We start from the raw sequence: 27,288 nt of genomic DNA, 5'->3' as shown, positions 1-27,288 counted from the left end.
TTCATCAATTGACCACCTAGGAGAAAGTCACTACCCTAGTGCCTTTTACCTATTTGAACAACTCGCAATAGTTTAACCCTAATCTTATTTAGCTTAATTCAGCATTGTAGTGTTATAAAATTAGAATTATAATCAAAACTAAAAATATGTAGAAGTGCAATTAGGGACAAATACGCAAATCCATTTTAGATAGAAACTCAACTCCAATATCTAGTGTCACACCTCCTTTTTCCGCACCCGCGATGTGCAAGGGAGTTTTTTCCAATTAAAGGACAATCGAAACGGGATTGGTTTATTTATTTCAGAGTCACCACTTGGGAGATTTAGGGTGTCCCAAGTCACCAATTTTAATCCCGAATCGAGGAAAAGAATGACTCTATATTACGGTCTGCGTACCAGAAATCCGGATAAGGAATTCTGTTAACCCGGGAGAAGGTGTTAGGCATTCCCGAGTTCCGTGGTTCTAGCACGGTCGCTCAACTGTTATATTTGGCTTGATTATCTGATTTTATACGAATATGAACTTATGTGCAAATTTTAACTTTTAACCGCTTTTATTATTATCTTTTACGAGAATTGCAACGTCGTGAAAATATATCTCGAACCACGTTACATCAATGCACCCTTGGTTATTGACATATCTCGACTCGGTTGAGATTTGGATTTGGGTCACATAGATGTGCACCCCAATTAAGAAAAATAAATTATTAAGACACGCCTAAAGCAACTAACGTATTGTTATTTTGGGGAAAATCGTAAAATTTGCTAAACGGCCTGTCCCGAATTCTAAGTATTTTAATATATATACATCTAGAGGGCCCCGCAGCTTCTACATTTCTTGTTTGTCGAGGCTCGTGTCACTTTGTTATTAAAAGGAATTTACAACGTCATGAAAATGCATCTCGGGCCACGTCACAATCAATGTGCCCGTGACTAGAGACATATTTCGACTCCGTCGAGATTTGGATTTGGGTCACACAAATGTGCACCCGAGTTTAGGGAGATAAGATTATTAGATGCGCGCTTAAAAGAGACTATCGCGTTATTATTCCGGGAGGGTCGTGAGATTTGCTAAACGACCTGCCTTGGAAACTGAATGCTTCGATATATACATTTAACGAGGGCCCCGCAGCTTGTGCGTTTTTATTTGTCGAGGCTCATCTCGTCCTTATTTTAAAAGGATATCCTATAGCAACTACGTTTCTTGTCGTGTTTGTCTCTACTAACTGAAAACAGAGATAGTCCTAGTTAATTACATGCTTGCAGGTTATTTATAGCAGGATTCAAAATGCTTTTACAGAATAGGAAAATGTGGCTACGCGCACGGACAGCTGATCGAACATTATGGGCCCAAATCCAGCTCATGCGAGATGGGCCAGACCTGGGCCATCGTTTATCCGATGCGGGCTTGCTTGGTCTGTTTCGACCTGGGCTCGACCCCCATGAGGTTGAGACTGTAAACTTATGTTCTTTGTTCTAAAGGTGTGGCTTATCAATAATTATAACAAAGCAGTTTATCAAAAGGAGATGAACTTAACTAGTAAGGGATAGTTTCATGCTTGGCATGTATTAAAGAATATGTTACACAATTAAACTAAGTCTAGGATACAACCTACTACATTGGGAATATTTTTTACCTAACAGCATACATATACAACTAACGTTCAATCACCATACATTGATATCTACTAGGAGTGCAAGTTACCTTCAGTATCCAAAAAAAAATGTAAACTATTGTGCATTACATGATATTCAATATAACAGTCTATGCTTAAAATAAACAATCTTCAATTCTTCTCTTTTTGCATTCATACTCAACTTCAAGTTACATTGACAGTATTAGTCGTGTACCTGGATGTTTTCACAATAAGAAGAGGAAGAGAAAGAGTATCAGCAGCAAGCAACTAACAGCAACAACAAATAGCAACAACACAGCAACACAACCAGCAACAACTATGTAGCCCATAGGTGATCGAGCATCAGACAGACAAATCCAAGAAAAAGAGTAATGAACCAGCAGAAACAACAGAGTATTCAATGTAACAACACCAGCAGTCAACAATCACAAGCAGCTCAACAGGCAACCAACAGCAATTGGCCAAGACATCTTGACCAACTTGAACTCTTATGTAGTTTTTCAGACGGGGTTTGGTTACAAAATTCTGAGACTTTATGTTTCTTGTTTTCTCTGAAGACTAAAATATGTCCAGCCCCTTTTAAGTTTTGCAACAACTCTATTTATAGGCAGAAATGGCAAGCACTCAGCTGCCTTGAACCCCTCCCCTCTTTCCTGCCCATAACTTCCTTTTCTAAACTAATCAAAATATTCCCCATACCCATCCATTCGACAGGCTTTTAGCCTGTATTTTCTGCCCAAAAACATGGGCACCCCTTTTTTATTCAATCAGCCCCATGCCAACAAGTTTGGCTCCCCACTATTACCTTATTTTAATCCTAATCCAGTACCCTATTTGTCAGCTCATTTAAACTATTCATTTCTGTTCTTTTCAACACCCAAACTACCTTTGTTAAGCCCTGATTATTACTGTCCTAAACCATTGCAGCATCAGGGCCTTTTGAACTTCTAAAAGTTCAAATTCAAGACTGCCCTAGCCTGATTTTTTTTTAATTGTTTACAAAGCAGTTACAAACTAATATTCACAGATAATGTCAAACATCCAATTAACAATACAGGTTCATTCAATTATGTGAAGTTGTACGCATTAGCATATTTGAACATTCAATCCTAGGAAACTAATCGACGACGTTTATTAAGTCGACTATACTAATTATAACAAGGACTAATCAGTCGATTAAATAAACAACACAAACAGGGTCCCAAATGGCTTCAGACAACTTTGCACGACACTGGGGGGCTATATGAGTTATCTATGCGATGACTAATCTAATCGAGCATGTATATCACGGAACGTATGCAAACATACATAGAAAATAATCGGCCAAATAAAAGGCCTTACAAAGACGAAAGAAATCGGAATGAAAAATACCAGAAATACCAAACAATCATAACAGAACATGCTAACAAACTCAATTGGTGTTCAAATAAAATAGAAACAAAAAAGGAAAACTTACTAAAAATGTTCAAACCAAGCCGACCCAAGTCGGAATTAGATTTGACCATTTGAGGCCAAACAAACTTTAACTGGGGTGTTCTCAACCGAGAACACCCTGATTGAAGTCTATTAGACCCCAAACCCTCTATGAAGCAGGTCGGATTCCTCAGGTTCTTGTGTTCTAAGGTTCGAATCTTCAGATTCGGGGTTTGAGGATTTGTGGGTAGATTCGGACCAAACCAAGCTTGGTTTGGTCACGAGGGAGGTTAGGGGAGTGTCTGGTACGAATATGGTGAGGTTTGGTGTAGGTCAGAGTTCGACTCGAATCTTCAAATGAAGATTCGAGAAACTAGGGACTGATTCGAAGCACAAGTATAGCAGATCCATGTTCAGGGCAGTGAGATGGTCCTAGGGTGTTAAGGAGGTGGTCACCGGCGTCCATACCGCCGGCTTTTAGGGTGAGAGTGCATGGGGGCGGCTAGGGTTTGGAACGGGAAGGGGTTGTGTTTGGGACGATGGTGTACAGTGGGGAAGGTGGGGTTTGGTTTGGGGGGCGTGGGGTGTGATGGAGAGTTTATATATGTATTGAGGGTTTAGATCCTGGCAGTTGGATCAAGTGAGATCTATGGCCAGGATCTATTCACTTAGGCAAGACAGTGTCGTTTGGGTGTGATGGTGGGTGAGACCGGGTAAGGGGCATGGACCGGGTCATGTTAACGGGTTTAGAGGAGGGCCTGGATCCGTTGGATCAATGGGGTTGGACGGCTTAGATCATCTTGCCTGAAACGGCGTCGTTTGGGTAAATGAGCAGTCTGATCAAGACCGTCCGTTTGAATCAGATCAACGGTTCCAACAGGGATACTGATACGACGTCGTTTGGGGTCCGTGCTTGGGCAGGCCTGGCTTGGACTGGGTCTTGCATTGGCTTTGGGCCTCATTTGGGGCCCAATCCGATTTCTTCACTTCTTTTTTTCTTTTTCTTTTTTTTTCTGATTTTAAAATACAACTAAATTAAAATGAATTTTAAACACCCATTAATCAACACCTAAACAATTATCACACACATATTAAAAAAAAATTTAAAAATGGTTAAATCACAGCCTAGAACAAAAGCTGCATATTTTTGTGAATTTTCTTTTAAAAACCGAATTACGGCCCGATTACACACGGCATACTTATTTTGTATTTTTGTTTGATAAGATTCAATGAAAAAAAAATGGATAGAAACACAAAGGACTACCAACAGCTGTCACGGAAAATCGAAAAATTGTACAGCGAGGTCATTTGTCACTATTTTTGTTTTCTTTTGGAGTGATTGTCCGTGAAGCAAAAATCACGTGCTTACAGCTGCCCCTCTTTGCCCGAAGACACGAAGGGTTTTCGCGCAAAGATAAAGCGGGCGATTTTTGCTCGTCCGAGTACTCCGTGTGAAGCATTTTTTTTTTGAAAAAGATTTGACCGAACCTTTGCTTCAGAGGTTTCCTACATATCCTGGGCTGAACAGGAATCAGGTCAATGTAGTTCGGGAAGTTTTGGTAGCTGGGACTACCGTATGACTGTAGTATTTGCTACTGTTGTGTGCTGTTGCATGCCGCTGTAGGATGCTACCGCTCACCGATCTCCTTGTTACATCGTTCTAAAAGAAAAACAAGAAGCTAAGCTAGCCTATGGATCATGAGATCTCATCTATCTTCAACTTGTTCCTGCTGCCTTGCTTTCTTGTCGGCTAGCGCTTTCCTCCGATGCCTTTATTTTGTGAACTTGGGGGATGATACTGGTCTTTCGCCTTTTTTCTGAATGCCAGTTTTCATCACTTCGCTTGGTCTGCTGGGGACATGGCCCTCTTCCTTAAGTCTTTCAATGGTTTCTTCAGTGGTATGGCTTCCTTCATCAAAATTGTTATACTGGGCATGCTATAGCGTTCCCAAGCTGCTTCTTTCAAGATGCGTCCCTTCTTCCTTTTGAATCGCGCGCTTGCCTTTGCAGCCTTCTACTTCTTGGTGCTGGTGATTTTATTGTTTCCTGCTTGGGGATCTCTGTTGTAACCTTCCGCCTTCTGGTGGGGTTACTCATTCCAAAATCTGTAATATAAGACCAAAAGTTGTTTAAATGCAAAATTATGAAATGCATGCCCGCATTTTACTGGTGGGCGACCTAGAACTGAAATGTATTCCCGCATTTTACTGGTGGGCGACCTAGAGCTGAAAAGTATTCCCGCATTTTACTGGTGGGCAACCTAGAGCTGAAAAGTATTCCCGCATTTTACTGGTGGGCGACCTAGAGCTGAAAAGTATTCCCGCATTTTACTGGTGGGCGACCTAGAGCTGAAAAGTATTCCCGCATTTTACTGGTGGGCGACCTAGAGCTGAAAAGTATTCCCGCATTTTACTGGTGGGCGACCTAGAGCTGAAAAGTATTCCCGCATTTTACTGGTGGGCGACCTAGAGCTAAAAAGTATTCCCACATTTTACTGGTGGGCGACCTAGAGCTGAAAAGTATTCCCGCATTTCACTGGTGGGCGACCTAGAGCTGAAAAGTATTCCCGCATTTCACTGGTGGGCGACCTAGAGCTGAAAAGTATTCCCGCATTTTACTAGTGGGCGACTTAGAGTTGAAAAGTATTCCCGCATTTTACTGGTGGGCGACCTAGAGCTGAAAAGTATTCCCGCATTTTACTGGTGGACGACCTAGAGTTGAAGAGTATTCCCGCATTTTACTGGTGGGCGACCTAGAGCTGAAGAGTATTCCCGCATTTTACTGGTGGGCGACCTAGAGTTGAAAAGTATTCCCGTATTTTACTGGTGGGTGACCTAGAGCTGAAAAGTATTCCCGCATTTTACTGGTGGGCGACCTAGAGCTGAAAAGTATTCCCGCATTTTACTGGTGGGCGACCTAAAGCTGAAAAGTATTCCCGCATTTTACTGGTGGGCGACCTAGAACTGAAAAGTATTCCCGCATTTTACTGGTGGGCGACCTAGAGCTGAAAAGTATTCCCGCATTTTACTGGTGGGCGACCTAGAGCTGAAAAGTATTCCCGCATTTTACTGGTGGGCGACCTAGAGCTGAAAAGTATTCCCGCATTTTACTGGTGGGCGACCTAGAGCTGAAAAGTATTCCCGCATTTTACTGGTGGGCGACCTAGAACTGAAAGTATTAAAATTGTTTCCTCGTTCTTCCGAGAAAATTTTTGACAATCGGCAGAAAATATTCTGCCCCGGTATTGGTGATTTCCCTGGCATCGCGTCTTGCTGCCATCATCAATCCTTCATTTTCCTGCAGCAGACAAAAGGGATTTAGTTAGTTTTAATCATGGTGGGAGGAGGTGCCTTTCCGGTGGATGATTTTTCCTCTCTTTCCCTTTTCTTGCTCTGTGCCCCCATAACTGGTTGGTGGACAAAGTTGCTTGCTGGGGGTTTCCGGCCTGCTGGGGATTGGTTTTCAATTTATCCCCTTTTCTGCTTTCTCTTTACAGTACATGCCGTGGGAGTCTGCTTTTACTCCCGGAAACACTCCCTTTAGGAGTTTACTTCTTCCAAAACTGCAGGGCACAACATTGCATTGCCTGGGGCTAGCCTTTAGGACTGTTGGGGTTACCCTGCATCGGATGAACCCCCCTTCGGTCTCTGGTAGTAAGCTTTGAAAAATCCTTTTCAAGACAAATTTTTAGAAAGAGAAATAAAAAGATAGAAAAGGAGAAAATCTTTCTGAACCAATACTTGGTGGGAAAAGAAATTCAGAAGAACTTATCTGGATGACATGACTGGTCCCCGTGATCATGACGTGCACCATAGATTCCCGACCCAGTCTATTTGTATCAATCGACTTGCCCGATGGTCTGACTTGCTGGGGATAAATGAGTGTCCATTTCTTTGCGAATGCGGACCCTTTTGCTGATCTGCCTTGTCGCCTCATAGTTCCCTTCGAGGGGTTTTCACTAATGAGACTCTATCTTTTCTCTCAGCTCCCGGCGCCTTATGGTGCCTGTGAAGGTTTTCACCGATAAGAATCTCTCATTTTATATCTCTCATCTTTCGTCGCCTTATGGTGCCTGTGAAGGTTTTCACCGATAAGACTCTCTCATTTTATTTCTTCAGCGGAGAGTTGGAGTGTTGTCAATATGACCCTCTCTTCTGGAGCTTCCTTTGGACAATCAATTCATTTCCAGTTTTATGATCCTCTTCTCTACCGGGGATCAGTGTATTATTGTCGACTTCATTTGCCTGACTTGGCACCTTTTGGATATTGATCGGGAGGTCTTTTGGACGTCGATGTTGGTTTTGGTGTGGGGCTAGAAGAAAGGCTTATAAAAAAAATGAAACGATTTTGATGGGTGATCTGCTACAGCTTTTGGAATCAATCCTTTGCGGGAATTTTAAAACATAGCCTCTGCCCCAGTTTTCTTGCTTAGGGGATTTTATCTTTACTCTATGTTGAGCTATGTGTGTTATGTACACTGTGCCTTATTATGCGTATTTATGTACACTATGCATCCTATGTATACTATGATGCACACTATGACCGAGCCGTGAGGCGCCTACGTATCCTCTTTGAGGAATCAGGTCAAACGTAGTTCCTACGGTTTTGTATTTCTTATGATTTTTATCTTCTTTTTCTTTTCTTTCTCCTTTTTTTTCATTTTCCTTTAAAGATTTTTTTTTTCTTTCATATCTTTTCCATTAGTAATTCCAAAAGAGGGGTATGAAGGAATAACTTAAGGCTCAAAAGGGGGAAACAAGGGTAAAAAGTGTTTGGATAGAAGAAAGAACCGCCTCTGTCATTTCATTATCCAATAAGCACCAAGTACAAACAAACGAACCGATAATTGCCATAATTAAAGAAATTACGCATAATATCTCTTGACTGTATTAGAATTGATAGCCATGTCGACACATCTCCCCTCGATATCCGTCAAACACAAAGCACCGTTGGACAACACTCTGGTCACAATATAAGGCCCTTGCCAATTTGGGGCGAACTTGCCTTTTGCCTCAACCTGATGCGGGAGGATTCTCTTTAACACCTGCTGCCCTACTTCAAACTTCCTGGGCCGTACCTTCTTATTATATGTTCTCGCCATTCTCTTCTGATACAGCTGACCATGGCACACTGCGGCCAATCTTTTCTCGTCTATCAAGCTCAATTGTTCCAATCGGGCTTTGACCCATTCATTGTCATCAATCTCGGCTTCAGCGACAATCCGGAGGGATGGAATTTCGACCTCCTCTGGTATTACAGCCTCAGTTCCGTACACCAACAAATAAGGTGTTGCACCTACGGAAGTCCGGACGGTAGTGCGGTAACCCAACAAAGCAAAGGGTAATCTCGCGTGCCATTGTCTAGATCATTCCACCATCTTTCGCAGTATCTTCTTGATGTTCTTATTGGCTGCTTCGACCGCTCCATTCGCCTTGGGACGATATGGGGTGGAATTGCGGTGTGTAATCTTGAATTGTTGGCATACTTCTCTCATCAGGCTGCTGTTAAGATTCGCACCATTATCCGTGATGATCACTTTTGGGATCCCAAATCTGCAGATGATATGGGAGTGCACAAAATCCACCACTGCCTTTTTAGTTACCGACTTGAAGGTTTTAGCCTCAACCCATTTGGTGAAGTAGTCAATGGTTACTAGAATGAACCTATGACCGTTGGATGCTGCTGGCTCGATAGGTCCAATGACATCCATGCCCCATTCCACAAACGGCCAGGGTGCTGACATCGTGTGTAACTCTGTTGGCGGGGAATGAATCAGATCTCCATGTATCTGACACTGATGGCACTTTCTTACGAAAGAGATACAGTCATGCTCCATAGTAAGCCAATAATACCCTGCTCTAAGGATCTTCCTTGCCAATACATATCCGCTCATATGTGGCCCGCAAACTCCAGCGTGTACCTCTGCCATAACCGTCGTGGCTTGACCGGCATCTATGCATCTCAACAATCCCAAATCCGGGGTTCTTTTGTACAAAACTCCTGCGCTGAGGAAGAAACCATTTGACAAATGCTGAAGGGCTCTTTTTTGGTCTCCAGTGGCCTGTTCCGGATATATCCCCATTCTGAGGTATTCCTTGATATCACGAAACCAGGGCTCGCCATCTGGTTCCTCTTCTACGGTGTTGCAATAAGCGTGCTGATCACGGACCTGGATGTGCAGAGGATCAACATACATTTTGTCAGGGTGGTGCAACATTGATGCTAAGGTGGCCAATGCATCCGCAACCTCGTTATGAACTCTCGGGATATGTTTGAATTTTACCGATCGAAATTGCTTGCTCAGATCGTGCAAGCATTGTCGATAAGGTATGAGTTTCAAGTCCCGTGTTTCCCATTCACCCTGAATCTGATGTACCAAGAGGTCCGAGTCTCCCAAGACCAAGACGTCTTGGACATCCATGTCCGCAGCCAATCGTAGACCCAAAATGCAAGCTTCATACTCGGCCATATTGTTGGTGCAATAGAAGCGTAGTTGAGCCGTAACAGGATAATGGCGTCCTGTTTCAGAAATGAGTACTGCTCCTATTCCAACCCCTTTCGCGTTTGCAGCTCCATCGAAGAAAAGCTTCCAACCCGGTTCCTCAGGTAACTCCAGCTCATTTGTATGCATTACCTCTTTGTCGGGAAAATACGTTCTTAAAGGCTCGTATTTTTCATCAACTGGATTCTCTGCCAAATGGTCGGCCAACGCCTGGGCTTTCATGGCCGTCCTCGTCATATAGACGATATCAAACTCTGTGAGCAGAATTTGCCATTTTGCCAACCTTCCCGTGGGCATAGGTTTCTGAAAGATATACTTCAATGGGTCCAAACGGGATATGAGATAAGTAGTATACGAAGACAGGTAGTGTTTCAACTTCTGAGCTACCCAAGTTAGGGCGCAACATGTTTTCTCGAGTTGAGTGTACTTGACCTCATGTACTGTGAATTTCTTGCTAAGATAGTAGATGGCTTGCTCCTTCCTTCCTGTGTCATCATGTTGCCCCAATACACAACCAAATGAATTTTCCAAGACCGTCAGGTAAAGAATTAGGGGCTTCCCGGGCTTAGGCGGGACCAATACGGGTGGATTAGACAGATACCCTTTGATTTGGTCGAAAGCCTCCTGACACTCTGCCGTCCAACCTACCGCAGCATCCTTTCTCAGCAGCCGAAATATGGGCTCACAAGTTGCTGTGAGTTGAGCGATGAACCTGCTGATGTAATTGAGTCTACCCAGCAAACTCATTACCTCTGTTTTGTTCTTTGGCGGTGGCAAATCTCGGATGGATTCAATTTTGGATGGGTCTAACTCAATCCCCCGTCGACTGACGATGAATCCTAGCAGCTTTCCTGATGGAACCCCGAATGCGCATTTGGCCGGGTTGAGCTTGATATCATACCTTCGGAGTCTTTGGAAAAATCTCCTTAGGTCTGCTACATGGTCTTCCTAATGCCAAGACTTTATGATCACATCATCTACGTACACCTCAATTTCTTTGTGTATCATATCGTGAAACACAGCAGTCATTGCTCGCATGTACGTTGCCCCGGCGTTCTTCAATCCGAACGGCATTACCCGATAGTAGTAAGTTCCCCATGGCGTAATAAATGCTATTTTTTCCGCATCCTCCTTGTCCATTAGGATCTGATGATAACCCGCATAGCAATCCACAAAGGATCCGATCTCGCGCCCAACGCAATTATCGATCAGGATATGAATGTTGGGCAACGGAAAATTGTCCTTGGGACTTGCTTTGTTGAGATTGCGGTAGTCGACGCACACCCTGATTTTCCCATCCTTCTTTGGAACTGGTACCACATTGGCCAACCACTCGGGATATCGAGTGACCCGAATGACCTTCGCCTGCAACTGTTTAATCACCTCTTCTTTGATCTTTACACTCATTTCTGTTTTAAATTTCCTTAGCTTTTGCTTGACCGGAGGGTATGCCGGGTCAGTGGGCAATTTGTGAACCACTAAATTGGTGCTTAATCCCGGCATATCATCATATGACCATGCAAAAACATCTTTGAATTCCACGAGGGTTTTGATCAATTCTTCCCTGACATTCGGCTCAATATGGATGCTGATTTTGGTTTCTCGGACATTATCAGCGTCTCCTAGATTCACAGCCTCAGTGTCATTTAGGTTAGGTTTGGGTTTTTCTTCAAATTGGCACAGTTCTCGGTTTATCTCTTCGAAGGCTTTATCTTCGTCATATTCAGATTCATCGTCACAAACGACCTCTTGCATCATTGAGTCGGATTCAGATTGATTTATTAGACTAGGTCGAAGATCCGCTGTGCATGCCATGTCATTAGAACCAGTAAAAAGAGAACTGTTCAGAAAGAAAAAGAACAAAACAAAATTAAAATGGGACAAAAGAAGAGAACTTTATTAAACTTGCGGGATAAAAGGGTTCACACTTTTACAAGACAAAAGTAAAATTTGGATTACACCCTGGAATAATCCGAACAAAACAAAACAAACAAAACATAAATCAAAGCCTACTACCAAGACTCCCCTCGGACAGGAAGAAGAGTAACCGTCCAATTGTTGGTTTTGGCCTCAGGCCCCACAAACTGTATCTCTGCTCTGCTGGAACCTTCCCTAGATTCTACCATACTGACATCAGCGAATAGCCTTTCGAAACTCTGATTCAGGTCCCCGTCTATACCAATCAATGGTCTTAGAATCTTTGGGACTGGTGGCCCTTTGGCGCTTGCTCTGACAAAAGACCTTGAGAGACGTGGCACCGGTTTGGGCAGGAACCAAACCCTCTTCTTCATTTCTCGTGCTTGCTTCCTATCTGCTGCGGTTGGTTTGAACCCCAATCCGAAAGTTTCCAGATTTTTAGGCAAGGTGACAGGTTGGACAATCCCCTGAAGCTCGACTCCCAGGCCCTTTCCCGACACAAATCCATTACCCAGCATTTCCGACACCATCATGACCGTCGCAGCAGCTACCCTAGGGTGCGGGATGCTTTCTCCCTCAGCAACTTTGTTTGCCGACCCTGTATCGAAAATCTGGTAGACACAAGGACCTTTGTCATCAGCGGTCTCTATGAAAGGTACAATGGCTCCGCCCATGGTGCACGCCGTGTCCTCGCCGTGTAGCACGACCTCTTGTCTTTCCCACTCGAACTTCACCATCTGATGTAGGGTGGAGGGCACTGCTTTGGCTGCATGAATCCATGGTCGTCCTAACAGAAGGTTATAAGATACTGTGGTATCTAACACCTGGAACTCCATGGTGAACAGGACTGGACCGATGGTCAATTCAAGTACAACATCCCTTACAGTGGTTGTTCCATTTCCGTCAAATCCTCGGACACAGATGCTATTCTTGTGGATTCTCCCGCGGTCGATATTTAACTGGTCCAGAGTGGATAATGGGCAGATATTGGCACTTGAACCGTTATCCACCAATACCCGAGTAACTACCGAGTTTTCGCATTTGACAGTTAGGTAGAGAGCTTTATTATGCTCTGTACCTTCCATTGGCAGGTCATCATCTGAGAATGTTACCCTGTTCACCTCGAAATTCTTGTTGCCAATGGTTTCCAGGTGGTTTACAGAAATCTCGTTGGGCACATGAGCATCGTTCAATATCTTCATCAAGGCCCGACGATGCTCCTCAGAATGGATCAGTAATGACAGCAGCGAGATTTGGGCCGGTGTTTTCCTCAGCTGTTCGACCACAGAGTAGTCCTGCACTTTCATCTTTCTCAGGAACTCCTCAGCCTCTTCTTCGGACACAGGTTTCTTGGTTGCAGCCGGGTTAGTTCTTCTTAGCTCTACCGGAGCAAAACATCGACCTGATCGAGTCAGCCCTTGCGCTTCACAACTAACTTCCTCCACCTGTTTTCCTTTGTACATCACCACTGCCTACTCGTATTTCCAAGGTACAACCTTGCTATCAATCATCGGCAGCTGGACTACAGGCTTTATAGTGACCAGTTCCCTATACACCCCTTTCAACACAACTGCAGGTGCGGGCGGAATCCCTGATATTACCAACTTGTTTGGCTCGGGTTTGCTTGTTATGGCGGATGGTCTCTTTCCCAATATCACTACTGGCTTGATGCCTTCTCCCTGCGACTGTACCCTCGTTCCCCCACTGGTTGAGACTTCTTTCGGGGCGGCCTGGATCATCATCACTGTTTGTGAGGGTTTTCTCAACTCTCCTCCCTCATACACCAACTCAATCATGTGAGTCTCGTGGTGCGCTGGCAGTGGGTTCTGGTTGATGTTAGGAGCCTCCGGTGTCTGGACCTCGATCTTATTGGTGTCAATAAGATCCTGTATAGCATGCCTCAATTTCCAACACTTTTCGGTATCATATCCGAGCATCCCTGAGCAGTATTCACAACTTATTGATTGATCCAAATTCTGGGGTGGGGGATTTGGTTCTCGAGTCTGGACAGAACTAACCAAACCCAATTGCCTCATTTTGTGGAACAAAGCGGTGTAGGTTTCTCCCAACTCCATGAAAGTTCTGTGTTTCCGCAACCTGTCATTCCTAGCATCTGGATTTCCCCGAAAACCTGCCCCTGGAGGGTTTCTATACGCCCTCGGTGGAGGATAGGTGTTTTGTGGTGGTGCATATATGTTCTGGGGAGCCGGCGCGCGCCATTGCGGGCGAACCAGAGGCTAAGTGTATTCCTGGGCCTGGTGTACGGAGCAATGTTGTTCTCGAGGCGGATAGAAATGTTGTGGTAGGTTGTATGGGCAGTTTGGCCTATGAGGTCTGGGTTGGTTGTAGTGTGGCTTGCCAGCCCTGGCCCAACTGCCTGCCTCGATCGTGGCAACTTCTTCTTTCTTTCTTCTCAGCGCACCTCCCGTGCCGCTTTGAATAGCCTGGGTTGTGGCTTTGAGTGCCGAATAGTTCAAGATTTTGTCAGACCTCAGACCCTCTTCTATCATGACCCCTATCTTGACCACCTCGTTGAAAGATTTTCCAACTGTTGTCACCAAGTGACCAAAGTAGGTTGGATCCAATGTTCTGCAAGAAATAGTCCACCATCTCTCCCTCTCTCATGGGAGGATCGACTCTAGCTGCTTGTTCTCTCCAGCGGAACCCGAACTCGCGAAAACTTTCCCCGGGTTTCTTCCCAGTTCTCAATAATGTGAGACGGTCAGGGACTATCTCGAGATTGTACTGGAAATGACCTGCAAAAGCCTGCGCCAGATCATCCCACGTGTACCACCTGCTGGAATCCTGCCTGGTATACCATTCTAGTGCAGATCCGCTCAGACTTTGGCCGAAATAAGCTATCAGCAGCTCATCCTTGCCGCCTGCCCCTCTCATTTTGCTACAGAATCCCCGCAAATGTGCCATGGGATCACCGTGCCCTTCATATAAATCAAACTTAGGCATCTTGAACCCAGCCGGGAGTTGGACGTCTGGGAAAGGGCACAGATCTTTGTATGCTACGCTGACCTGGTTGCCCAAACCGTGCAGGTTCCTGAAGGACTGCTCCAGGCTTTTGAACTTTCTCAATACCTCATCCTGTTCAAGGGCTTTAACCGGCTTTTCAATCTCTGCCGGTACCTCCAAGTGTGGATTGTAAGCATGTGGTTCGGGGGCATGGAATGTAGGCTCAGGGGGATAGTATTGCGTATCGTGAGCCTGAAACAATGGCTCACTGGTCGTTCTTTGCAAGGGGGATGATGTGGGTCCCACAAAAGTGGGAATATTGGGTGTTGGGAGAGGTTGATGGGGTGGTGGAGCTTGGGAATCATGAGGGCTTCTTTCCTGATGATAACGGGGATTCGGGAGGCTTGTTGAAGGGCCGGAGTGAGGGTATTCCGGCATGTGCCCCAGTGGCTCAGGGCTCTTTTGTGCTTTGGCTAGAGCTAGCTGCATTGCATTCATCTCTAGTCCCATCCTTTCAATCTTTTCCATCGCTTCTTTTAACAACTGGCTCATCGGCCTTTCTTCCTCATTACTATTCTCTGAAGTAGTCATGCTTGTTGCTACTGGTCCTTTGGATCTGGTTTGATAGGAGTGTGTTGCCAGAGTTCTTTAACAACTAACTTGTCTGGATTCAGACAACAACAAACTTTGTTAGCGTTAGAGCTTAACAGATTTGATCATAACACATAGAGGATGCAATGCTCCTAGGCATTTAACCGTTTCTACATGCTTTGCTTCAAACAACATGCGTCATCCCGGCTTGCTCATTTGTCCCTTTTTTAAAGTACTTTGGGAAACCCTGTGTTTTATTTTATTTTTGTATTTTCTTTTCTTTCTTTATTAAAAGCGGTCGAATCTTATGGGAATTGCCTACGTATCCCACATCCGGTGGGAATCAAACCGACGTAGTTCGGTAATTTAAATGAACAAGCATCACTTTTTTCATTTTTTATTGCAAGACGAACCATTTTTGGACACCAGGTAAAATAACCCTTTATTTTCAAAAAGATAAAATAACCTATTTTTCAAAAAGACTCATTTTGTCATTTTCTTTTCGACAAACGATTTTCCAAAATAAAGATAAAATAACCTATCTTTCAAAATGACTCATCATTTTTTTTTGTTTTATTTTTATTTTTATTTTTCCTTTTCTAAAATAATCAATTAGCACCTTAACTGTTATGTCTCTTTTTGTTTCCTTTTTTTCCTCTTTTTTCTCAACATTCCCAAGGTTCAGAAACCAGTCAACATGCAGGTTTGAAACAAATATGTGTACGCAGCAAGTAAGATGCATCAGGATGGTCTTCTCCATTTCAGGTTGCTATTCCTAGACGGACCCAACCCCTGTGTTGAGTCCCCTAAATCAAAATGCAGATGATACAGACAAGCGTTCCTACTAGGGATCCGGCATGAAGTCACGTTATTCTATGTTCAAAACCTGGGTCAGTGTTCTAGACAGTGTACCCGAGCGGACAACTCGAGTCGAGGAGGGGGCTACGTACCGGGGACCCGCGGGGTCGTCCGGCTATGTAAATTGTCCGGCCTCTTTCTTACTTCAGGTATTGACATTAACAGAATAGGGAGTCTCGACCAGTGAGCTTCTCCCCGGAGGTAAGAAGAGAAGGGTTTCGGCACAGTTTATATGTACAATTCAAATAATATCAAAGCGGTAAAAGCAGCATTTAGCACATTAGGCACAAACATGTAAAAATCAGATAAAACCAAATATAACAATTTATCTAAGCTCGAATTTCTAACCCTGAACCAGTGGTTCTGGGTCACTATCCCCAGTGGAGTCGCCAGAGCTGTCACACCTCCCTTTTCCGCACCCGAGAGGGTGCAAGGGAGTTTTTTCCAATTAAAGGACAATCGAAACGGGATTGGTTTATTTATTTCAGAGTCGCCACTTGGGAGATTTAGGGTGTCCCAAGTCACCAATTTTAATCCCAAATCGAGGAAAATAATGACTCCATATTACGGTCTGCGTACCAGAAATCTGGATAAGGAATTCTGTTAACCCGGGAGAAGGTGTTAGGCATTACCGAGTTCCGTGGTTCTAGCACGGTCGCTCAACTGTTATATTTGGCTTGATTATCTAATTTTATACGAATATGAACTTATGTGCAAATTTTAACTTTTAACCACTTTTATTATTATCTTTTACGAGAATTGCAACGTCGTGAAAATATATCTCGAACCACGTTACATCAATGCACCCGTGGTTATTGACATATCTCGACTCGGTTGAGATTTGGATTTGGGTCACATAGATGTGCACCCGAGTTAAGAAAAATAAATTATTAAGACACACCTAAAGCAACTAACGTATTGTTATTTTGGGGAAAATCGTAAAATTTGCTAAACGGCCTGTCCCGAATTCTAAGTATTTTAATATATATACATCTAGAGGGCCCCGCAGCTTCTACATTTCTTGTTTGTCGAGGCTCGTCTCACTTTGTTATTAAAAGGAATTTACAACGTCATGAAAATGCATCTCGGGCCACGTCACAATCAATGTGCCCGTGACTAGAGACATATTTCGACTCCGTCGAGATTTAGATTTGGGTCACATAAATGTGCACCCGAGTTTAGGGAGATAAGATTATTAGATGCGCGCTTAAAAGAGACTATCGCGTTATTATTCCGGGAGAGTCGTGAGATTTGCTAAACGACCTGCCTTGGAAACTGAATGCTTCGATATATACATTTAACGAGGGCCCCGCAGCTTGTGCGTTTTTATTTGTCGAGGCTCATCTCGTCCTTATTTTAAAAGGATATCCTATAGCAACTACGTTTCTTGTCGCGTTTGTCTCTACTAACTGAAAACAAAGATAGTCCTAGTTAATTACATGCTTGCAGGTTATTTATAGCAGGATTCAAAATGCTTTTACAGAATAGGAAAATGTGGCTACGCGCACGGACAGGTGATCGAACATTATGGGCCCAAATCCAGCTCATGCGAGATGGGCCAGACCTGGGCCATTGTTTATCCGATGCGGGCCTGCTTGGTCTGTTTCGACCTGGGCTCGACCCCCATGAGGTTGAGACCGTAAACTTATGTTCTTTGTTCTAAAGGTGTGGCTTATCAATAATTATAACAAAGCAGTTTATCAAAAGGAGATGAACTTAACTAGTAATGGATAGTTTCATGCTTGGCATGTATTAAAGAATATGTTACACAATTAAACTAAGTCTAGGATACAACCTACTACATTGGGAATATTTTTTACCTAACAGCATATATATACAACTAACATTCAATCACCATACATTGATATCTACTAGGCGTGCAAGTTACCTTCAGTATCCAAACAAAAATGTAAACTATTGTGCATTACATGATATTCAATATAACAGTCTATGCTTAAAATAAACAATCTTCAATTCTTCTCTTTTTGCATTCATACTCAACTTCAAGTTACATTGACAGTATTAGTCGTGTACCTGGATGTTTGCACAATAAGAAGAGGAAGAGAAAGAGTATCAGCAGCAAGCAACCAACAGGAACAACAAATAGCAACAACACAGCAACACAACCAGCAACAACTATGTAGCCCACAGGTGATCGAGCATCAGACAGACAAATTCCAGAAAAAGAGTAATGAACCAGCAGAAACAACAGAGTATTCAATGTAACAACACCAGCAGTTCAACAATCACAAGCAGCTCAACAGGCAACCAACAGCAATTGGCCAAGACAGCTTGACCAACTTGAACTCTTATGTAGTTTTTCAGACGGGGTTTGGTTACAAAATTCTGAGACTTTATGTTTCTTGTTTTCTCTGAAGACTAAAAAATGTCCAGCCCCTTTTAAGTTTTGCAACAACTCTATTTATAGGCAGAAATGGCAAGCACTCAGCTGCCTTGAACCCCTCCCCTCTTTCCTGCCCATAACTTCCTTTTCTAAACTAATCAAAATATTCCCCATACCCATCCATTCGACAGGCTTTTAGCCTGTATTTTCTGCCCAACAACATGGGCACCCCTTTTTTATTCAATCAGCCTCATGCCAACAAGTTTGGCTCCCCACTATTACCTTATTTTAATCCTAATCCAGTACCCTATTTGTCAGCTCATTTAAACTATTCATTTCTGTTCTTTTCAACACCCAAACTACCCTTGTTAAGCCCTGATTATTACTGTCCTAAACCATTGCAGCATCAGGGCCTTTTGAACTTCTGAAAGTTCAAATTCAAGACTGCCCTAGCCTGATTTTTTTTTAATTGTTGACAAAGCAGTTACAAACTAATATTCACAGATAATGTCAAACATCCAATTAACAATACAGGTTCGTTCAATCATGTGAAGTTGTACGCATTAGCATATTTGAACATTCAATCCTAGGAAACTAATCGACGACGTTTATCAAGTCGACTATACTAATTATAACAAGGACTAATCAGTCGATTAAATAAACAACACAAACAGGGTCCCAAATGGCTTCAGACAACTTTGCACGACACTGGGGGCTATATGAGTTATCTATGCGACGACTAATCTAATCGAGCATGTATATCACGGAACGTATGCAAACATAAATAGAAAATATTCGGCCAAATAAAAGGCCTTACAAAGACGGAAGAAATCGGAATGAAAAATACCAGAAATACCAAACAATCATAACAGAACATGCTAACAAACTCAATTGGTGTTCAAATAAAACAGAAACAAAAAAGGAAAACTTACTAAAAATGTTCAAACCAAGCCGACCCAAGTCCGAATTAGATTTGACCATTTGAGGCCAAACAAACTTTAACCGGGGTGTTCTCGAGAACACCCTGATTGAAGTCTATTAGACCCCAAACCCTCTATGAAGCAGGTCGGATTCCTCAGGTTCTTGTGTTCTAAGGTTCGAATCTTCAGATTCGGGGTTTGAGGATTTGTGGGTAGATTCGGATCAAACCAAGCTTGGTTTGGTCACGAGGGAGGTCAGGGGAGTGTCTGGTACGAATATGGTGAGGTTTGGTGTAGGTCAGAGTTCGACTCGAATCTTCAAATGAAGATTCGAGAAACTAGGGACTGATTCGAAGCACAAGGATATCAGATCCATGTTCAGGGCAGTGAGGTGGTCCTAGGGTGTTAAGGAGGTGGTCAGAGTGCATGGGGGCAGATAGGGTTTGGAACGGGAAGGGGTTGTGTTTGGGACGATGGTGTACGGTGGGGAAGGTGGGGTTTGGTTTGGGGGCGTGGGGTGTGATGGAGAGTTTATATATGTATTGAGGGTTTAGATCCTGGCCGTTGGATCAAGTGAGATCTATGGCCAGGATCTATTCACTTAGGCAAGACGGTGTCGTTTGGGTGTGATGGTGGGTGAGACCGGGTAAGGGGCATGGACCGGGTCATGTTAACGGGTTTAGAGGAGGGCCTGTATCCGTTGGATCAATGGGGTTGGACGGCTTAGATCATCTTGCCTGAAACGGCGTCGTTTGGGTAAATGAGCAGTCTGATCAAGACCGTCCGTTTGAATCAGATCAACGGTTCCAATAGGGATACTGATACGACGTCGTTTGGGGTCCGTACTTGGGCAGGCCTGGCTTGGACTGGGTCTTGCATTGGCTTTGGGCCTTATTTGGGGCCCAATCCGATTTCTTCACTTTTTTTTTTCTGATTTTAAAATACAACTAAATTAAAATGAATTTTAAACACCCATTAATCAACACCTAACCAATTATCACACACATATTAATTTTTTTTTTAAAAATGGTTAAATCACAGCCTAGAACAAAAGCTGCATATTTTTGTGAATTTTCTTTTAAAAACCGAATTACGGCCCGATTACACACGACATACTTATTTTGTATTTTTGTTTGATAAGATTCAATGAAAACAAAAATGGATAGAAACACAAAGGACTACCAGCACCTGTCACGGAAAATCGAAAAATTGTACAGCGAGGTCATTTGTCACTATTTTTGTTTTCTTTTGGAGTGATTGTCCGTGAAGCAAAAATCACGTGCTTACAGCTAGTTCCCTGAGAAAATCGATCCCAACCTTAATCGGGTAAAAGCTACTTCGACCTCTCTCGCTACTCAATAGTAGTACAGGGTTGGCCACGATCACGGAGCAAAGGGTTCAACGAGCAAGGGCGAAGCCGCATCCCCGTCCAATGGCTAAAGCTCAGTGGTCTTGGGTAAACGTGTGAAAAGGGAAAAGACTTAGACAAAATAAAAGCTAAATACGTAAATGTAATTGTTAAAGAGGAAGACTCACCATGGGAACGAGCCTCCCACCTGCCCTTTGAAAGACTGCGCCATCCGCGCTCAAAGTATGACATATGTTTGCAGATCCCCTTGATCCACTCCTTAAAGCAGGGGACTGCATTGGGAACTTGTACGACCGTTGCATAACGATAGGCACGAGCTGTTAGAAAAAGAGCGAAGAAAACACGAAAATACTAAGGGAGAAAAGAGGACTTATGGGCCAAGTTCCTCTTTTCATAGGACATGCTTGATCAACCCCCCCCCCTTCGAAAAACTCGGGGGCTGTAGAGACGAAGCAGGTGGTAGAGGGTACATCGAGGTGCTTAGGTGTTGTTGACGAAATAACAGAGGAGGATTATGATCCTCCAAAGGGATGGGTGAATTTTCCCAAGGCAGACCTCGTACCTCTTGCAGAAGCTAAGAATTACAGGGTCCACCTAGTCAAGCATGAAGGGGTAAGTGTAAACACTTAGATACCCCTCCACGTGGGTAGTAGTATCCTAGTTGGGCCCAGGGACAACCACATCTTTGCCCTCCCAGTTGCAGTCCACCCGGTAATAGAGGATATTTATCTTTATAATCCTCGCCTCGATCTTTCTTACTGGAAGCCTTCTCGACTTTGAAGTCGTTTTTGATAGAACAAGCCCCAAAAATGAAACTCTTCAAAGGAGGCTCTGAGACGACATCAGGAACGGTCACCTCGATATCCGTGCCCGGATTGGAAGTTGAAGGGGCAGTTTGTTGAGGCATGTATTTGAAAGTTTTTGCCATTGCATTCTAGAAAATATGAAGGTTTGAAGAAAAATATGAAGGTCTAATGTTGAGGATGAAGATTTGAAGATGAGGATGAAAATAAAGGTCTGTTTGAAGGTTTGAAGATGAAGATATGAAGATTTGGAAAGCAACGTATGAAGATTTGAAGGGGTTAGAGTTAAGTAGAGAATTTGAGGATAAATGAAATAGCTTTGCAATCGAAAAGTAAAAAAGTGAAAAAGGGGTAGGAGCTTTATGGAGGAAAGGGGTAATTAGTGAGTGATGTTTTGTATTCGAGAATAGTCAATCGGTGACTGACACGTGTCTGAAATCTGAACGACACAACTGATGGGACGTTTCGCTGACCCGTCAACTCGGTTGTAACGTATAAAAGAAGGATCCAAGGTTAATTTATCGCTTCCCGTCGCTTCGATAAACTTGCTCTCCGGAAAACGAGGGGACTATCTGCATACAAATAAAATCGAGGGTAGAATTTTCCCCGATTTTCTGATGAGAGAACAAAGGGGGAGCATGGCTCGACACGATTATAACTGAGGCCAGGAACTCCTCGTATCGAGACCTAGGAAGAACAAATGATGTATCTGAGATCGGACACGACAAGGCGATGTACCCCGGATCAAGTACGGCTTCTGGACCTCGAAAGACGCGGTGAACGGTTATGCATAACGAATAGGGGGATGTAATATTTGCCCTCAACCGAATTTTACGGCGCGATTCCGTTTAGTATCAATTATAGTTCAACAATTACCGGGAGAACGAGAATTTTACCTTTTTTAGACTTTTATTAGGACTGAAATTCTCCTACTATATAAAGAGAAATTTTTTCTTTAGTCTGACATATTGTAACACGCAATTCAATCCAATAAAAGTTTACTTCTGTCTTCTAGCTATTGTTCAAGGCATTACTCACTTGTTCTTTTCTGCACGCGCGACTGAGCTTGTATCGAGAGTTCGATCGAAGACGAGCTCCACTGTTTAATCTAAGATCAGGCTTGGTCATTACATTGTGATTGGTTTGATTGTTTATTTTGTTTTTAATTCACCTATCTGTTATATTTAATTATTCGTATTGAATTAAACCACGTATCTTATAAATCGTGTACAAATTAATTATTACTATTTTTTGAGGTAATATTTTATTAACTAATTTATTAATTTGCTTTTAGCATTCTTTTTTATGCATGATCTTTAACTTTCAAGTCACTTAACTTCTTTAAATTATATTTACTGTTTTATATAATTACTGATGAAAAAAATGAATAACAAGAGACAAAAAAGATCTAGTACTAGTAGTATTTATTTACGTCCTTTATAGCTTTTTTTAATATGTGGGCTACGAGGAACTCAACATACACGTGGCTGGCAAGCTCAATGAAGGATCAAGCCAGATGCCATCTCCTGATGACAACTAGCCAAGTAAGTGTAAGAACGAGTAAGATAGATGAACAAAGGCATGACTCACCATCGTTTTAGAACAGGAAAATTATCACATACTAACTCATAAGATTTCCTCCTCTAAATGACAAACTAAAAGAGTGTGATTAAAGCAAAAATTATTTCTCATAGTTTTGAATTTTGATGGCCAAAAATATAAGCAGACTCAGGATTTAAAGATGGTGAGTACACATAAACAACTGTTCAACTAATACTCTTATCGGACTTTTGATCTTAAAAATTTCAAATAAAATATATGACTCATTTCAATATATATACATTTAAAATTTTTACCGAAATTAACGATCCACCTCGGGCCAAAAATTAACTTAACACACCAAGGAATCGTTTGGTAGGGTGCATAAGAATAATGTTGAATATGGTGTATTAGTAATGTTGGTATTAATTATGCTGACATATTTCTTATCCATTATTTGGTTTGATGTATTAAAACATTACACAATTTCTAAAAGAATTACGTGTTTACAAAAATACCCTCAAAACCAGTCCATCACTCTAACTTTTTAAAAGAGACATATTTTGAGAAATGTTTTTATATGAAATAGTTTTAAAAAAATTATTTGATTTGTCTACATATATTGTAATATAGAACTAAATATTTATTTATAAAAAAGGAATATGTTAAGTATTTATTTATTTACTAGAGCTATAATTTTATTTCTCACTACTTGGATTATTTTAAACTTGCATTTAATATAATAACTAACATATTTTAATCAAGCATAAATTTTGAAGGATAATTTTGTCTTTAACTAAGCTAATGCATACACTAAAACCCATTGCATTGCTAATATCATGATTTTCTATGCATTAGTTATGCATAGAATAATACCAAATAAAATATATAACTAATACTTGCATAATTAATGTATAGATTCAAAATATCTACTAAACATAATATTATTAATACATAAAATTAATACATGCATTATTTTATCTAACTCATCTTACCAGACCTTTGAGGGATATTATTTCTTCAATTCCATACCAATGTTTAAAAATCACCCGACGACAATATAGAAAAAAGAAAAAAGGTGTTCCACGTGAAGTCATCCAAGGACTTGTGTTAGCTCCGAAAAGTATTGTCGTCCTTGATACATGCAAATAATTTATGGTAATTCTTGTTTTCTAGCTTTGGGTAGATGACCACTGGGGGCCAAATTCATTACTCTAATAATTCTTGTCTTTGCTCTCTCACCTCAGATAACCCCAGACACCATCTCTTGCACCTACCACACTGTTTCCAATCTTTCTTCTCTGAACAAAAAAAAATCCAATTTTGAACCAAGAAAACTATGGATCTGCCACCAGAAGAGCTTCAACACTTAAGCTTACCATCAATTTTGAAGGAATCAATTGCCATACCAAAGAGATCTCCACAAACTTTTTACCGTATTACTCTCAGCTTAATCTTGCCGCTCTCTTTTGCTATCTTGGCTCATTCCCTTTTCTCTCATCCAATTCTTGATCAGCTCCATGAAAACCCAAAATCCTCTCACGCTTCTCAATGGACCAAACTCCTCTTCTTCCAATTCTGCTACTTGGTTTTCCTCTTGGCTTTTTCTCTCCTTTCAACTGCTGCTGTTGTTTTCACTGTCGCCTCACTTTACACTTCAAAGCAAGTATCTTTCTCCTCTATAATCACTGCTATTCCTAGCATCTTACGACGTCTGTTCATAACTTTCATATGGGTTTTACTCTCTATGCTTGTTTACAACGCTGTTTTGTCCTTTTTCATTGTGCTCATGTTAATTGTCTTTGAGAGCAAGAACAGTGTAACTCTGTTTCTCATCTCTGTTTTTGTGCTCTCTGTTTTGTTCCTCATAGTGCATGTTTATTTAAGTGCCTTATGGCATCTTGCTAGTGTTGTTACTGTTCTTGAACCAATCCAAGGGGTTACTGCTTTAAAGAAAAGTTATGAATTATTAAAGGGAAAGATGAGGATTGCAGCTGTAATGGTTTTAGGGTATTTGGTGATTTTTGGTCTAATTAGCAGTGGTTTTAGTGCAATTGTTGTAGATGGTGGTGCACATGAGGAACATGAGGCTGGTTACAGTCTATTTGCTAGGATTTTGATTGGAGGGATCTTGATTGGTGTTCTTGTGGTTGTGATTTTGGTGGGGCTTTTGGTTCAAAGCTTGTTTTACTATGTGTGTAAGAGTTATCATAATGAAAGGATTGATAAGAGTGCTTTGTATAGTCATCTTGGTGGGTATTTGGGTGAGTATTATGAGCCTCTCAAAGGGAACATGCAAATTGATGATAGCTTGGAGGTGGAGATGAAAGGTGGAGAAACTGCTTGATTTATGAGTTTGTCATGGTGTTGAGATAGAGCATATTTAATAAGTTTCAGCACTTCTTTTTCTTGCATCTTTAATCTTATGTGTTTTGTAATGAAATGAAGAAGAAGTAAAATTTGTATAATGAGACACTATCCGTGTATATAGCTTAAATTGAGAGTTTTGTTTGTGTTCTTTCATTTTAAGTTTATTCATCATTTGATTAATCATAACTATAGCCTGAAGGGAAGCAACAGTAAAATTGTGTAAATTGTGTTCGTTGACCTATAGATTGGGGGTTCGAGCAGCGGAAGCAGCAGTCAATATTATACCCACTCCCCGTTTTTTTCTCTTTGTGAATATGAAATGCTTTGTAGACGTGAATGTACTCTTTATGCCTACTATAACTTCTTTCTGCTTAACTCAAGTAGATGAAATCTTTGGGTATGTTAAACTTGGGGTTTGCTGCAGGGGGTTCTTTATTCCCTTAATCTTGATTTGCGCTGAATGTTTGTCTACTTTGTTACACGTGATTTTGAATAAGGCGTTGGTGAAATATACTGCTTCTTGTCGGCAATTTCTTTTGACATAGAGAATTTGAGAAGGATCACAGGTATTACTACTATGTAAATATTGATTTCTATCGTTATGCTCTATCATGTTTAAAAGGCCAAATATTTTTTGGTCTTAGAAATCCCAAGCCTATTTTACCTTTAGTCGTGGTCGTGCCGATGAAATGAGGATGGAACAACATCAGCCCCTCGGGCTATATCGAATCTCATACTAGGTACCCGTGCTCACTAGGGGTGTACAAACTCCGGGAGGGCACCCTTACGGCCCAAGCGCAATAACAAATCATCTTGTGGCATAATGAATATATCACTCACTCAGGGTATCCGCGCTCACTAGGGGTGTACAGACTCCGGGAGGGGCCCCTTACGGCCCAAGCGCAATATCAAGCAACCTCGTGGCATATTCAATAGGCTATCGGCCTCATATCAAGCCACCTTGTGGTGTACAACTCAGGCCCTAGGCCTCATAATAATAAATCAGTGTATCACAACTGTGGCGTGCAGCCCGACCCAAAAGTATTCTCAAAACATAGGTAAGGCCTTACTCATTCAAAAATCTCTAAAAGCCACTCGGCACAATAAAATATGATGCTCAGCCCAAAATATCATTTAAAGTATTAAAACAGAGTAAACATGGATGAGTTATGAAAACACTAGAATATAACATGACTGAGTACAAATATAAAAATCAAAACAGTGAGGAAAAAGCAGTAAAAATCCCCTAAGGGTCCAAAACAGTTGGCACGAGGCCCAAATATGGCATTCAGCCCAAAACATGATGATAGCAAACAGTTTTCAATCAAATAAGCAGTAAAACAGTCATTCGGGATAGACTAAGTCACAATCCCCAATGGTGCACGACCCCACGACCGCCATCCAGCGTGTGCGTCACCTCAAAGTAGTACAATGATGTGAAGTTCGGGGTTTCATACCCTCAGGACACATATTTACAATCATTACTTACCTCTATCCGGTCCAAACTCTAGCCCGCGATGCCTTTGCCCTCTCGAATCGACCTCCGAATGCTCCAAATCTAACCAAAATCAGTACATAACTATTAAAATATGCTAAGGGAACAAAGTCCACTCAAAAATATCCAATTTACATCAAAAATCCCGAAATTGCTCAAACCCGACCCCTAGGCCCACGTCTCGGAATTCGATACTTTTAATTGCTAGCTAAATTCGTTTGGAGAATAATTACTCTACAAAATTTGTTTGGCTATACAGTGCTTAAAGTTAAAAGCAAATTGGTCCTAATTGTTCTTTTAACAAGTTAGTTCCTCTAAATCAATGTCCTACTTTGGAGAGCATAATATGGGAAAAATATTCTCTAGCTAATGGACATGGCCAAAAGTGGACGAACATTTGTAGTAAATTTTATCTTGTGACGCTATATCAAAGGTGGATTTAGTAGATGCAATTAAATTTTTGTATTTAACTCGAATTATTTATAGATATACAAATAAAAGATGTTACATATATTATGATTAATTTATATTTATTCTAAACCATCGACTCTAAATCTTGGCCTATA

At 41.8% G+C, this 27,288-nt stretch overlaps 1 protein-coding gene across 1 annotated transcript; it reads left to right on the top strand.

The window, feature by feature from the left end:
• Positions 1-23,999: 23,999 nt before the first annotated feature.
• Positions 24,000-25,380, top strand: LOC104212215 (uncharacterized). Its single transcript, XM_009761431.2, has one exon. It carries the CDS (start codon positions 24,197-24,199, stop codon positions 25,202-25,204), a length of 1,008 nt encoding a protein of 335 aa, XP_009759733.1. The 5' UTR covers positions 24,000-24,196; the 3' UTR covers positions 25,205-25,380.
• The last annotated feature ends 1,908 nt before the right edge of the window (positions 25,381-27,288 follow it).

This window comes from Nicotiana sylvestris, chromosome 1, assembly GCF_000393655.2.
Source record: "Nicotiana sylvestris chromosome 1, ASM39365v2, whole genome shotgun sequence".
NCBI classification, from domain to species: Eukaryota; Viridiplantae; Streptophyta; class Magnoliopsida; order Solanales; family Solanaceae; genus Nicotiana; species Nicotiana sylvestris.
This window is presented reverse-complemented; position numbering and strand designations above follow the sequence as displayed.